At 47.4% G+C, this 15,216-nt stretch overlaps 1 protein-coding gene across 3 annotated transcripts in view; it reads right to left on the reverse strand.

Annotated features, from left to right (window-relative positions):
* Positions 1 to 7,792: 7,792 nt before the first annotated feature.
* Positions 7,793 to 15,216, reverse strand: part of Osbpl2 (oxysterol binding protein like 2) — a 45,667-nt gene continuing 38,243 nt past the window's right edge. For all 3 annotated transcript variants that reach the window (XM_085831700.1, XM_085831706.1, XM_085831690.1), the window contains exons 11-14: positions 14,651 to 14,791; positions 12,340 to 12,463; positions 11,366 to 11,456; positions 7,793 to 9,007 (exon numbers count right to left, since the gene is read on the reverse strand). In XM_085831700.1, coding sequence (XP_085687826.1) covers positions 8,905 to 9,007; positions 11,366 to 11,456; positions 12,340 to 12,463; positions 14,651 to 14,791 — 459 coding nt within the window. In that variant the 3' untranslated portion in view covers positions 7,793 to 8,904. The remainder of the gene's footprint in view (positions 9,008 to 11,365; positions 11,457 to 12,339; positions 12,464 to 14,650; positions 14,792 to 15,216) is intronic.

Raw genomic sequence — 15,216 nt, forward strand, 5'->3', positions numbered from 1 at the left:
TTCTACATGCTTGCGTCTGTCATCTTTTTGTTGGACTCTGTCCTGTGTAGTTTCCTCTTTTTAAAAGTGTGTGTCACCCATGTGGCAGTCTAAGCACAACATTCAGTAACTTGCTTCTTTACACTATGGGTTCCTGTGATCAGACTTGATTACCAGACTTGCCTGGCAAACAATGTTACCTGTTGAGTCATCTCGCTGGCCCAGTTTCCAGCTTTACTACAAAAACCTTTGAATTTAGTTAGGTGTGGTGGCTCATGCCTGATAATCCCAGCCCTGAAAAGGCTGAGGCAGGAGAACTGCCAAGTGTTCGAGACCAATTTAAAAGATTTAATTGGGACTGGAGAAATGCTTCCGTGGTTAAAAGCACTGGCAGCTCTTCCAGAGGCCTCCAGGTCTGATTCTCAGCACCCATATGGCAGCTCACAACTGTCTGTAACTTCAGTTCCATGAGACTGGATGCCCTCTTCTGGCCTATGTGAGCACCAGGCACATACACACATTGTATAGACATGCATGTAGGCAAAACACACATAAAATGTTTCAAGTCATTCTTTAAAGATTTAATTGATTTGGGAGCAGCTTGGAAAATAGAGCTGTCACTTCACTAAAATGTTATGTTCATAAACTGAAAGTTTTTCTTTGCTTGTTGTCATGCTGGCTATCCAACCCAGGGCCGAAGCATTCCTGGTTAATTGCTTCACCCCAACCTGGGCGTGGTGGCGCACACCTTTAATTCCAGCACTCGGGAGGCAGAGGCAGGCGGATCTCTGAGTTCGAGGCCAGCCTGGTCTACAGAGTGAGTTCCAGGACAGCCAGGGCTACACAGAGAAACCCTGTCTCATAACCCCCCGTCCCCCAAAAAAGTGCTTCACCCTCAAGTCACATTTCCAGCTCAGTTTTGTAATTGGTTTTCATCTTATGTGTATGGGTGTTTTGCCTGAGTGTACATGTCAACTACTCACATGCTGGGTGCCTGCAAAGTCCAGAAGAGGGTTATCTGGGATCCTTAAGACTGAAGTTATAGACACTTGTAAGTCACCATGTGTGTGCTGGGAACCTTAATGGGTCCTCTGGAAGAGCAGCCCGGGCTGTTTAAAGCCCACATAAACAAAACCTCTTTGCAGGTGACAATTCTGTGTGGTGCTAGGCAGCCCTCATCATTTCTGAGAATCTTAGTTTCCAGAAGGCAGTGGTGGAGTTCAGTCAACACAGGCTTGGTGAGCCTGGTGTCAGAAGCTGACACTATAGCCCAGTGGGCATGAAGCCACCAAAGAGAAAAAGAAGAAAATCTAACCTGGCTGTAGCTCCAAGCAAATGTTATTTGTTCAAAGCCACGTAGGTCAAAGCTGCCAGAGTCACAAAGAACCCACATTTCAAAGCCAGGAGATTGGGCTTCTTCCAGGTCATGAATGTTGAGGGCCTTGGATCCAGTATCTTCTCATGAGCCAGGAAAGCTTACAGTCCCATGGCACCTCCCATCCCTTCCTCAAGTAAGAATTCTTCCTGGCTGGGTGTTGAGAAGGCTGTGTTCGTGGCCACTCCATTTGAGTGCTGCATAACGGCACCAAAAAGGCAAAGATGCTGGTCCCCACAGTTACTGCAGTTCAAAAATACAATCCTTGGAATGTCCAAACCTGTAGTAGAACCTAACAGTGGGTTGGCTACAGTGATTACCTTGGCCCTGACCTGTGTGGACTACATTGTGGATGGTTTCTGTGTAGTCTTCAGTTTCCACAAGGGAGGTCAGCCACTGGGGAGCTGACTTCGGCAGGTATGGCTTTTTCTCCATTTGTCTTATTAATAGACTTAATTCTTCAGAATAATTTTAGGTTCACCAGAGAACTGAGCAGAAAGTACAGACAGTTCATACTTCCCTGCCCCTGCCTCCCAGGCTGCACCTTCCAGGTGGGTCTATGAGAACCAGTAACGTTTCTCCCAAGTTCATGATCTTAGACATCCACAATGTGTGCGGGCTCACTGGGCAGGTGCTACTCTTTTCCTCTAAATAAACACAAATCAGTTTCCAGCAGAAGACCAAGGTCAAAGCAGGGCAGTTTCGGTGTCTAGTAGGGCTATGTGGCAGGATGCCTGCCTTCATAAGGGCTTAGTCCTGTGCGTGAGGGAGGCACCCTCAAGGCCTCCTCACCTGACAGTCCTGCCTCACAATGTTATCACAAAGTTTTGAGTTGTCCCTGGTGACAGTTAAACCAAACCAACACTGTTCACATATATTGTTTGAGACCGTCTCACTACATACCCCAGAATGGCCTCCAAATATTCAGAAACCCCCTGAAAGCCTCTGGGTAGTAAGTATACAGTATACCACACTTAGACTACAGGGCCTGGCATGTTCCCTATTCATATTGACAAACACTCCCGTAACAAACTGCCACAGCTCACCTGCACCCCAAGCCCTTCTTGCACATTTTTTCCCCAAAATATCATGTTGTACTAGTGCACCATGGCCTATGTAAAGGAACGTCTCTCAATGACAATTAAGTTCCCCCATGTCTTTTTTTTCTGACTTAAAAAAGTTTTGTTTTTTAGTATGTATGTGCGAGTCTGGTCCCTGCAGCAAACAGCAGAGGGTGTCAGATTCCCTGGAATTAAGAGTTATCAGTTTAGTCTGGAGAGATGGCTCAGCAGTTAAGAGCACTGACTGCTCTTTTGAAGGTCCTGAGTTCAAATCCCAGCAACCACATGGTGGCTCACAACCATTGTAATGAGATCTGATACCCTTTTCTGGTGTGTCTGAAAATAACTACAGTGTACTTACATAGAATAATAAAGCTTTTTTAAAAAAGTTACTGGTTTTTGTCAGGTGCTGGGAACCAAATCATTGTCTATCACTCTAGCTTCCCACCCTTTAATGGTGGAACTGTGCCGAGGCTTGCGTGTGGAGGTCAGAGCAAAATGTCTGTAAGTTCAGGAGCTAGGTCTCTTCTTCTGCCATGTAAATCCTGGATATAAAACTCGGGTCATTACGCTAGGGGGCCTTACCTGCTGAGCCAGGCCCTTTTATGGCTTGGAATCTCCTTTCTAACACTGACATTCCATGATCTGGATGCATCTCTGTTCACTTACTGAAGTTGTTCTTGGTTTCTTACAAGTACCTGTGTGCAGGTCTGTGTTGGTAAATATGAAAGCCTGTTTGTCAGCTTTGTGGTAGGACTGTATTTGGTTGGGTTTTGTTTTTGGAAACAAGGTCTCAATATGTAATTAGGGCTAGCCTTGAACCCAAGACTTTGTCTTCCCCTCCAAGCTGGGGCTACATGTGTATCACTATGGACATGGTATGATTAGTTCTCCTTTCAATAGACAGGATCTGTGTAGCCCTGGCTGTCCTGGAACTCACCAGGCTGGCCTTGAATTCTAGAATAAGGAAGAGATGCATTTAGTTTTCTAAGTCCCTGTTGCCTGCCTCTGGATGCCCCAGTGGTGCTGAGTGCCCTGCTGTTCTGTGCCAACCCTCACCATGTGTCAGCAGATTTCTAATGCTCTACAACCTGAGCACTCCCTAGCTTTACCTGCCACTGTGGTTCCTCTTTGGTGAGGTAGCAATGTTTCTGTTTGTTTTTACTGACAGTAAGCGTACTATAACCATGTGACTCAGCTAGTATTTCTTAGGCATTTATCTAAGAGAGATGCAAGCTGATATACAGGCGAGGTGTATTGACTCACATGTGATATCCCAGCATTGAGGAAGCTGATGGTAGTGGTTTCAAGCTACATGAATGTGACCTCAAAAAAAAAAACCAAGAGGGTCTGGGAAGATAACGTAATTGTTAAAGTACTTGCAGAGCTAGTACCGGGGAGGGAATTCCTGCAGTTCACTGATCATCAGCCAGTCCAGCCTAATCATGTGCTTCAGGTCCCAGAGAGACTTTCAGAAAACAGATGGATGCTCATGAGAATGACACCCAAGGCTGAAGTCTGCTCTCTGTACACAAAGTAGAGAGAAAGAGGTGTCCACAGGAAACCTGTGTACAATTATCCAGGGTTCTTTACAAATGCCACAAATTTGAATCAGTCTGGTGAATGGACAAAAGGTGACAGACATCTCAGTGCTTACAGAAAAGCAAAGGAACGAACAGAGAAAAGAACAAGCCCAGGTTCACCCGCGCTCAGGCTCACACAGGCACTGTCGGATAAACTAGTAAAAATGAAAACAGCCAGGCGGAAAGGAATTGGGGACAGAATCTGTCAGGTGGGGGTGGTCAGGGCTGGGGAAGCCTGTTTAATAGGGCACCTACATGGCTTCTGCAGTGGGCTTTGGCAGCAAGTGGCCATGCAACAGTATGAACTTGCTGGAACACATAGGTGACACCGCTCAAGAAGAGGTCCTGGCAGGTGTGAGCCTGAGCAGCTCCACCTTCTGGTGCTTGCTGCTTGGGGTCAGACTGGAGGTAAGATGTGTGCTAACAGTGTCCTAACAGTCAGACGCTGCGCTGAGGACCTGTGCCAATGGTGCCATCTGCCCTGCACAGCTGGAGCATTGCAAGCACATCAATTCTGGAAGACCATCTGTCCCTCTATCCACAGAGTCATGACACTGGGTAAACTTGTGGGCTCCCTCCCAAGCAATCAAGCTGCCCCCAGCCCAGCTGTTTTATGGCTTCTAACAGCAACCTCTAGTCCCCAAGGAGAGAGGGTTAGTAGAGCCACGACAACTCAAAAGGCCTGAACACTCTTCCATCCTGACACACCACCTGAGTCCCCTCCCCACTAAGGCAAGCCATTTTAAGACATAACCCATTTTCTAGGCCAACTCTATAGAATACCCAGTCCAAACATCTACTCCAGTAGGATATGAGAACTTGCCTGTAGCTCTTTCCAGAAAAGTCAGAGCCCCGAGACGATGATAAATTATCCAATGTAAAATAAATGTCAACCACAAGCCATTTCCAAAGAATCTCTACTGAGGCCTGAAAGTTAACATTTATATACTCATAGATATGTACACAATCCTCAAAACCAAAACCCAGAAATGATTGATTCTGCTAAATAAATGGTATTGACAGCCACAAAAATAGACATGTCCCTAGGGCATTTTCTTGCCTGACATTTCCACGTGTGGGTGTTGGTAAAGGGCCAGCCACACATGGGCATGAGGAGGACTGCAGTCCTAAGACAGCCTGAGGTCAGGGACCAGGCCAGAATGGCTGGAAATGTCATTGTTCTCTGTAGACGTGCTTTCCCCGACCTCTGGCGAGAGCAGCTATCTCTGAGAGCGAGCAGTCTAGAAGGGGATGACTTCCATAGAGCACACCACCAGGAAAATCTTATCCAAGCACATGGAGGCTAGTGAGGGCCCAGAGAGATATCAGTTCTCCTAAGGTCAGCCGGTTTTGTTGTTGTGGATTTGGGGGTTTTGTTTGTTTAGAGAAGGAGTTTCTCTGACACCTTGGCTGGAACTCACACTGTAGACCAGGAAGAGATCCACCTGCCTCTGCCTCTCAAGTGTGTGCCACCACTGCCTGGCAAGGTCAGCTGCTTTAACAGGCTGCAGGTCCCCATGTTTGGTGCTTTAATTAGACATAAGGAAGTCTATGGCTAAACCGGGTGTGGTGGCACACGCCTTTAATCCCAGCACTCGGGAGGCAGAGGCAGGTGGATTTCTGGAGGCCAGCCTGGACTACAGAGTGAGTTCCAGGACAGCCAGGACTGCACAGAGAAACACTGTCTCGAAAAACCAAAACAAGGGGGCTGGAGAGATGGCTCAGCGGTTAAGAGCACTGACTGCTCTTCCGAAGGTCCTGAGTTCAAATCCCAGCAACCACATGGTGGCTCACCATCATCCTTAATGAGATCTGGCACCACCCTCTTCTGGAGTGTCTAAAGACAGCTACAGTGTACTTAAAGCATACAATAAATAAATCTTTAAAAGAAAAGAAAAACCAAAAACAAAAAAAACAAAAAAAACGGAAGTCTGTGGCTGAGACCGGAGGAAACCTTGGCTCTGAGGACTTTCTATGCAACTCCTCCAGGTCCAAGAACTTGAGGCAGGACAGTCCCCATTATGTGAGCTTAGAATTTAATCTGCCTCACACTCCAAGGACCTGGGATGCCAGGTGCCCACTGCTTTGAGAGGTGTCTTCACATTTAGTCTATTGAGATGGTAAGAAGGCATAAAACTTGTAACTCCCTTTTAGAGGGAGAACTTTCCATAGAAGCAGAGTATGGCAGGAATCTTCCTTTAGAGGCTCCCAAGCCTTTCTTTTGATCTTCTAGGCTTCAGCTACGAGGACATAGGAAATATAGGGCATATCCTCTATGGATGAGTATGGCTCTCCAGATGTGACAGCCTCCTAAGAGCTAAGCTTGTACCAGACTTGGAAGTGTGACACTGACCGTTTGACAGACAATGATCACTGTAAGCTCTGGGTAGTCTGAAAGCTGTGAATGCTAGTGGGAGCTGTTCTGCTGGAGCTCAGACTGGAAGCACTAACATACACGTATGTGGTGTCACCATTCTTCCTTAGAGCACTATGCTCCCAGAGCATTGCAGGTTTGCAGCCAAAGGATTTCCCGTGTTTACTCTGCAGGACTGAAGAACTGGATTTTGGAGAGGCAGGTTCATGATGTACATCAGGGCCAGGCCTACCTCTAGCTAAGCCCTGGCAGGAGGATGTAGATGCTCTTGACCCAGCTTCAAAGAACCATCAGAGCAATGAGAAATAACTAGAAACTTAAATCATTTAAAAAGATACATTTTACATAAAACACTACAGATGTTTGTCTTCTCACCTTTAAGTCTCTGATAGATCAGAGCAGTGTTCCTTGGAAGTGGAGAGACTTAGCTCACTTCTAACTTCAATAAACACAAAACCAAGGGGAGCTGGATGAGAGTCATCTCACTACTGAGGGCTCTACGTTCTTTTTTGTTTTTGAGACATGGTCTCATACACCCTAGGCTAGTCAGTTCGCTTTGTAGCTAAGGATGACTTTTACTGGTCATCCTCTCTCCTACAACTCAGATGCTGGAATTATAGGCATGCATCACTGTACCTGACTTCAGAATCTTACACTTGGAAAAGCCTGTTGTTCTTTTCCTCCCAAGAGGGTATTTCAAGCGACAGGACTACTCTGTAAGTACCAAGGCCCCATGCAAGGCTGTGCTCACATGCAACATACATAGGAGGCTGTCTTTCAGTGCATATCTTCCATGGGGAAGCTCATTATGGAAGCTTTCTAGAACAGTCCAACGTGAGAGACAGAGTGGCAACTTCTTCCTGTGTTGGTGCAGGCAGAGATTGCTCACCTACCTGCACACAGCTGCCCTTTGCCCTTCCCCCTTATACTTCTGGTTTAGGCAAATGTGCACAGAAACTGCGTGTGGGGGCTGTGTACATGGTGATGGACCCCAAAATACCCAGAGCCTTGCCTTAGGAGATAACACAGAGATACAAATCCACTGGCTTGTTATTTCAGGCAGTCAGAATCACTGGAGAAGAGGTCTGAAGGCTTTCTGAAATAGTCATTTTAAGTGTGCCTTAGACTTGTAGTCTTCAATTTGGGGTAATGAGCTGTGTGAACACTGCCATGGTCTGGAACAGCAAATGTCCCCCTCAGACAAACACAGATTACCCTGTTGTCTCAGACACTTCACAATTTCCTCTTGGAAAGATGTCAAAGCCAAAACCTTCAGCCATGCGTATCTCAGAGCCATCAGAAGGTTTGTTAGAGACCTCAGTAGATAGAGCAGAGACGCTAGTCCTGGGAGGTCTCCTGGCTGCCACAGAAACACCTGTTTTTAGTTTCCACAGCTATAAAATCAAACCTTCAACCCATGTTGGATTTTCAAAGTGTTTTAATGACAGAGGCAGTTTGGAAGCTTGGACATAGTGATCATACCTTCTCATTTACAAGTGCCTGGTGTGACTCACACTATATGAATGCACAGGTGTGTACACAGTAGATTATCTTTGATGCAAAGAGCGCCACTGTGAGCCTTGGTGTCACCACTTTTACATTAAGTCCATCATGTGATAGGAATGCAGAGGTGGACACACCTACTTGTGTTAAAACAATTTTAATGACACCAGGTAAGTAGATCTTGCTTCTGACCTTCTATTGCACACAACCGAATGTAACTTGCCTGGACTGAAACATGCACACTGGGGAACCAAACACAAGACTCTGGGGGAGCAGGGAGGGCACACAGGCGAGGTGAGTGAAGAAATGACCTTAGAGACAGGTGTGGTCCACAGTGACAGTGAAGCTATGGAGTGCTGTGGCTGAGGCAGGGCCTTCGAGGCTGGAGAGGCCCTGGGGGTTCCTCATCTAAGTCACAGTGTTCCTGCCACTCTGGCTTGGCACGGGGACACTTTGTTTGGACGGTACACAGTGGTGATTATGTGTTTGCTGCACTTTAGCAGATAATTCAAGTAGTTTCAATTTAAATATTTTCTAAAGTAATCTTTACCTTATTCAAGATTGGTAGAAAATACAGAATCTGGAGGTTTGTCACTTCATTCCACGGTGTTTTCCACAAAGAAGGGGACCCTGGCCACAGGATACTTTCAGGATCCATGCTCCCCTCCTTCTTGGGTTTGGGTTTGAAAGTCTTCCAGAACCCACGCCACAGCCTTGAGTGGAACACACAGGCTCTGCTGGGTCTTCCTTCATTACACATTTTATAACAGAGTGTGCTGCCAGCTCTGCTGGCCTTGTGCACTCTGTCACCTGGGAGAGGACGGTGAAGTTCTGAGGCCTCAGTGACTAGAAAGACCCAACTGGAGCTTCATGAAGGGGCTGCAACATAGTGAAGCGCTGGGCAATCCGAGGCTCTCTGAGGGCCTCTGTCACGTCCGAGGCTATCTCCATGATTTGTGGTGTCTGCCACCATAAAGCTCAGATGCTATTTGAGGATTCCAAGGCTGCTCCTGGGCTCACAGGTCTTACTTAGTATATGTCTGGGCAATCTGAGAAGTTACGCTCAAAGTAATGGCCGGCGTACAGCCAGTCAGGAGCTCCTGTGTAGGGGTTATTGCCTGGAGAGAACCACCTGCAATGCAAGGGAGGTGGTCAACAGACGGCAGGATCCATCCAGTCAGCCTTCCCACGGCAGTGTAAGCACTGAAGAGATGCAGCTTGAGGAACCCCATCCCTGACAGTAACTGGCCAGCCAGCTTTCCTGTGGCCATGCTCACTCACACACTTAACATCACTATCTCCCAACAAACCTCAAGTCCAACACCTGGTCCTCCACAGGAATGGACAACAACAGAGGAGAGAGAGAGGCTGCCCATGAAGTTTGTACCTCACCAGGTTCAGGCTGCACTCCTGCAGCTGCCCTCCACCAAACAGGGGCAACTACAGTCATCAGGGGTCCATTCTGTGGGTCTCCCAAAAAAGTGACAGGCTGGCTTTATACCAAACAACTTGCCTGGCAGGTACAAGTCCTGAGCTTCATCCCCAGCACCACAAAGAAAAAAAGTAGCAGTAATAATCTTTTATGAAGAAAAAAGTCATTTTCACAATGGATCATCTGTTTTTTTTGTTTTTGTTTGTTTGTTTTTCTGAGACAGGGTTTCTCTGTGTAGCCCTGGCTGTCCCGGAACTCACTCTGTAGACTAGGCTGGCCTCAAACTCCGAAATCTGCCTGCCTCTGCCTCCTGAATGCTAGCATAAAATCTATGTGCCACCACTACCCAGCATGGATTATCTATTTGTAATTATTTATTTCTTGAGACAGAGTCTCATTTTATAGTTCAGGCTTGCCTGAAACACTGCTAGTCTCAAATTCAGATTCTCTTGTCTCAGCTTCCAGAATGCTAGAATTAGAGATGCAAGCCACTACATCTGGCTTATGTTTTTTTTTTTTTAATACTTTAGAAGACCAATAAAAGAAGATTATTTTCAAGTTTTTCTCTAGAACAAAGACATGCACATCAAAGGCACAGTATTAAATCAGAAGCTCATGCATCAATAACTGTCTCAGAGCCTGGCACAGTGGCAAATTGGTGAAGTGTCTGCCACACACAGAAGGCTCTGGGTCCCATCTTCATCACAGCACAAAAGGAAAGGCACAGACCAGGTGGTGGAGAAAAACTTGTTTCAAAACCCCAGACCGGCTGGACAGTAGAGACAAACAGGCCTTTAATCCAGGCTCGGTGAGTTGTGTGTGCAAGTGCAGCCAGGTCTCTGAGTTTGTGGCCAGCCTGGTCTACAGAGTAGCCAGCCATGGCTACACAGAGAAACTCCAACTCCAAAAACAAAAAGATAAAACAACAAAAATCCAGTCCAATGTCATTGGAGATGGTTGTTAATATGACCTAGAAATAAAGAACACAAGGAATGGAGCCTAGCAGGCAGCGACACGCATCCTCTCTCTCAGCTACTGTGCAGCCTAGGATCAGGAGGTGCTTGAGTTCAAGACTGGACAACAGTGTAACCCATCTTAAAAATAAAAAGCAACAAAAAAACCAACCAGCCTGAGCCAGCTGGTGGTGGCCCACACGCCTTTCATCCCAGCACTTGGGAGGCAGAGGCAGGTGGATTTCTGAGGTTGAGGCCAGTAGGTCTACAGAGTGAGTCCAGGACAGCCAGGGCTACACAGAGAAACCCTGTCTTGAAAAAACACCCCCCCCCCCAAACCCAACTACCAACCTGATAAGTGAACTGTTTCAAACATCCAAAGATTTTCACAAAAGACTAGAAATGTTTACATGCACTATACAGGTTCGTATCATGCTTATGCTTAATTATTATAGTCCTTTGACTACTGAAGAAAAAGACAACCAATGTAAGAAACCTGAGTCAGAAGTGAGGCTAAAGCTCCTGGCAGCTGGTGTAGGCCCATGCGTCATAGCACACCTTCTGCATATCCCCATATCAGCAGAGGGCCCACTTTAGGGCTACATCTTCATACCCACAGTAGAGGTTTTCCTGGTGCCACAGTGGGCTGGCAGCAAGAGACCTGGGCTTCAGCCTGGCACCACAGTGCATGGGGGGAGGTGATCTGTGTGTATGTATGCACCACCCTACCACAATGCATAAATGTGGGAACAACATTAAAACTCTCACCAACTGTTTAAATGAACAGCTAGACTCAGGCTTAAACTGGCCATATTTGAAAAACTATTTTGGGTCAAAAATGCTGTGAAGTAGGACAGCAAGGCCTGGGGGTGAGATAATATGTCTTCTGTGACAGCCAACTCCCTGTAAATGATTTTAAGCAACATATGTGCTAAGTAGACACTCCGGCCTTCATTACATGGTTGAGTCACAGCACTAGATAGCAGTGGTAGGGTAGGGTTCTTTATGGACCCACAGGTTGTGTAGGGAGGAGTGAGTTGGTACTGCCTAAGATGTGATGTGGCCTCTTCATGCCCAGGTGTGTGAGGCTCTTGTTCCAGCTCACCTGGTCCGCCACTCTGCGTCCTCTTTGGCACGCTCTTTTCTGGCCTCTCTCTGCTTTTCCTCTAGCCGCTCCTTCTCCTGGCTGGCCAGATCTAGGTACAAGCAAATAAGCAAGCCCTTAAAACTTCTCTCTTGTCAGACATGCCCGACCCACATCCTGACCCCTAGAGGATTTGTCCCACTTTGATGAGAAAGTGTGGGGAGTGAACTCTGGTTCCAGTCGGCCACCTGTTAAGGGTGACTTGTTTCTGCCAGATGTGTGAGGGGCATTTCTCCAGGACAAGCAGATGGGAGGCATCCCAGGAGGGTACAACGTTCCTCCAAGTGTGTTCTGTGATGTACTGGGCAGTTTAATGGCACTGAAGCCCAAGTGGGAAAGCAAGTATCTGGAACAGTGAGCTGACAGACCCCAAGGTAGAAGAATCCCAAATCTGCTGAACCTTCACCTTGCGAGATGAACTGTGGCTTCTGATGAAGGAGAGGGTGGATTTGGAGGGAGAAGCACCACCTGCCCAGCATGGATCAGGTGAGAGTGGACCTCCAGACGTTCAGGCCTTTCTCCCCATCCTCAGGCACGCCTTTCTTTTTTTGTTGTTTTTTTTGTCTGTTTGTTTGTTTGTTTTTGTTTTTTCGAGACAGGGTTTCTCTGTGTAGCCCTGACTGTCCTGGAACTCACTTTGTAGACCAGGCTGGCCTCGAACTCAGAAATCCACCTGCCTCTGCCTCCCGAGTGCTGGGATTAAAGGCGTGCGCCACCACGCCCAGCTTCGTTAATTTTTAAGGTTAATATTTTACAAAGGACTGGTCTGTGGCTAGCTGGAAGATAAGCTGTTCACCTCCCTTTTGCTGTTCCATAAAGCGCGGTCTTTAGAAGGCAGCACACTGTTAGTCTGTCTTGATAAAAGGTCTGAGCATCCTTCTCACAGAGCAGGCCTAAGCTTACCCACATGAGCCCTCTGAGGGCCCAGCACTCACCCATGTTTCCGTTCTCCATGCCGCGTATGTCAGGACGGAGGCGGCAGTCTGTGGGTGGCAGAGTCTTCTCCATGCCTGACTCCAACTCATTGAGACTCACAGTGAAGCTGGTGAAGTTGTACATCTGCAGGAGAAGCACAGAAGCACTACTGCACATGGCTGCAGGAAAATGGCCCATTGCTGCACTAAACCCATGACAGACAGTCATGTGTCACCTGCTCAACAGGAGGGTGTCTGCATCCTATTCAGCAAAGACTTTTATCCTGACTCCCGAGGTGGCCTTCTCTCTTACATCATCTATGAGCATGTGGCTCAAGGGCCACAGGGAATGTAAATGTTCTCTAGTCAACCCACTTAAGTGACTCCTGGGGTACTGACGTCACTAAAAGGACAGCAGATATTGCTATCATCCCTGACCTGAGGTCCACAGAAGAAAGTGTTAGAGAATCTGTCTGGCTTGCCTACATGGTCCTCAGGTGGCCATAACTCACATCTGACTCTTTTTAGAATCCTGCTTCATTACCACAGCCTCTTGTCCTAGAATCAGCTTGCCCAGTACCCTCAGTGATGGTGGTGCCCACGAGTGTGCATTCTTATCTTTCCCAGGCCATTTCCAATACCCCAGATCCACCAAACAAATAGGCATGAGGGTTTCATGCACACTGAACCAAAAAGGAAAGAGAATTCATCTAAAAAGAAATTTCTCCAAACACCACACAGGCTTTATTCTTCTAGACAAATCCTGTTCCATGAGTTCATTCCGTCGTGAAAGATAACAGTGGCACAGCGAGAATCCTGGTTGGGTTTCATTTGTTTTGCTTCGTTTTGGTGACTTTAACACAAGCTACAGTCATCTGGGAAAAGGGACCCTTAGTTAAGAAAATGCCTCCTCTGGGTGGCCTTAGACAAGTCTGTGGGAATGAGCTGGAAAGCAGTGCTCCTCCACTGTCTCTGCTTCAGTGTGTGCCTGGGCTCCCCTCAGTAATGGGCTGTTCCCTGGAAGTGTAAGCTTCTTCTCCCCACATTAGTTTTGGTCAATGTTTTATCACAGCAATAAAAGCAAACCAATACAGCAAGGCAACATATTCACAGGTAAGCGGGCCTTTGTTCTTTTTATACTTATTTACTCTGTGTGCGTGTGTGGTTGTACATGTGCCATTACGTGTGTGGATACATGCATGTAGACCAGAGGACAACCTATAAGAATTGATTCCTTCCTTCTACCATGAGTGTTCCAAAGATCAAACTGAAGTTGTCAGGCTAGGTGGCAAGCACCCTTACCCACTGAAGCCATGTCACTGCCCACTGCCCAACTAAGTTACATCACAAGCCCTGAAGCTCCCCACTCCCGCCTTTTTTGAGAACATGGTTTCTGTGTAGCCTTTGCTGGCCTGAAACTCACTTTGTAGACCAGGCTGTCCTCAAACTGAGAGATCCCCTGCCTCTGCCTCCTGAGTGCTAGAACTAAAGGCGTGGGCACCCTTGCCTGGTTTGACTGACTGACTGATTCATTTGTTCATTCGTTAATTCTATTTGCTTGTTTTGAGACAGGAACTCACTATGTAGCTCTGGTTGTCCTGAAACTCACCTTGTAGACTTATAGTTTAATAGGATCCACTTGCCTCTGACTCCCCAGAGATTAAAGGCTTGTACCACCACACCTTGGATTTTTTTTTATTTTTTAATTATGTGCATGTGTGCTGCAAGTATGCTCAAAGACCAGTGGTGCTCCGCCTCCGAGGAGCTGGAGTTACAGGCAGCTGTGAACTACTTGACACAAGTGCTTGCTGAGAACTGAAGTTGGGTCCCCGAGAACAGCAACAGTCACGCCTAAGGCTAAGCTGCTGCTCGAGTCCCTGGAGCTCTCCTGATAAAATGTGATCAGGACAGAGCTCTGAAGGCATAACCAAGCACTAGTGAATTCTGGCTTGAATTCTACATCAAGATATGAATGCTAGGTGGATTGCCATACCCACTTATTCCCAGGTCCCACACAGGCATAGCAGGAGGTAGAAGTTACTCTCAGGCTGAACCACAACATAAGTGTCATGGTAGCTCGAGGGAGTAAGGGCCCGCAGGATTACAGGGATGTGATGGAGCCTGCCTGTCTGCTTGGGGAAAGCTGGTTGGCTACATGCAAGAACAAAGTAGAAGATTGTGGGCCTGACTGGAAAGGTACAAATAGGAATAGGCTGCAGCAGACAGGCCCAGCCTCAAAGAGGTTAACAGACCTGAGCAGAGTTGGGGGGCCAGCCTCAGAGAGGGTAACAGACCTGAGCAGAGTTGGGGGCCGGCCTCAGGGGTAACAGACCTGAGCAGAGTTGGGGGGCCGGCTGTTGATCCTCCAGAGCAGCTTGCTGCCGGGGATGACTTGCACCGTCTCTTGTGCCACAGGAACATCGTCCGCCACATCACCAGGCACATCACTGTTAGCTTTCTCGGGGCCGTCATCCTGAAACACAGGATACCTCAGTATGACTACTGGCCAGAAAACTGGTCCCCAGAGCACTTATATATAGACTTGCTCCCAAGCCCCTGTGCAGTGCCACAGCCTTTTCTAACAGAGGAGAAAAAATTCAAACTGTCTATGTGGCTTTGCTTTCTGTAGAGCTGTACCAGGCTGGACTTCTACCCTCACAGAGAAGGGACTCACAGGTTGAAACAGCAGCAGGTACAAACACCGTCCTCCTCCACACATGCTTGGCCATGTGCCTGCCCACCTTCTGGACCCATAACACATCATCTGAGACGAAAGGCCTCCTGGTGCCATCTGTTCTCCTGGGCAAGCTCATGAGCCCATCCCATTTTAACAGGCACAGCTGTTTGATATGCCTTTAAAGTCGGCTACTGGACACAGCTGTGGAGTGAAAACTCCAG

The sequence above is a fragment of the Mus caroli genome, unplaced genomic scaffold, assembly GCF_978045245.1.
Source record: "Mus caroli unplaced genomic scaffold, Mus_caroli_1 scaffold_2, whole genome shotgun sequence".
Lineage (NCBI taxonomy): Eukaryota > Metazoa > Chordata > Mammalia > Rodentia > Muridae > Mus > Mus caroli.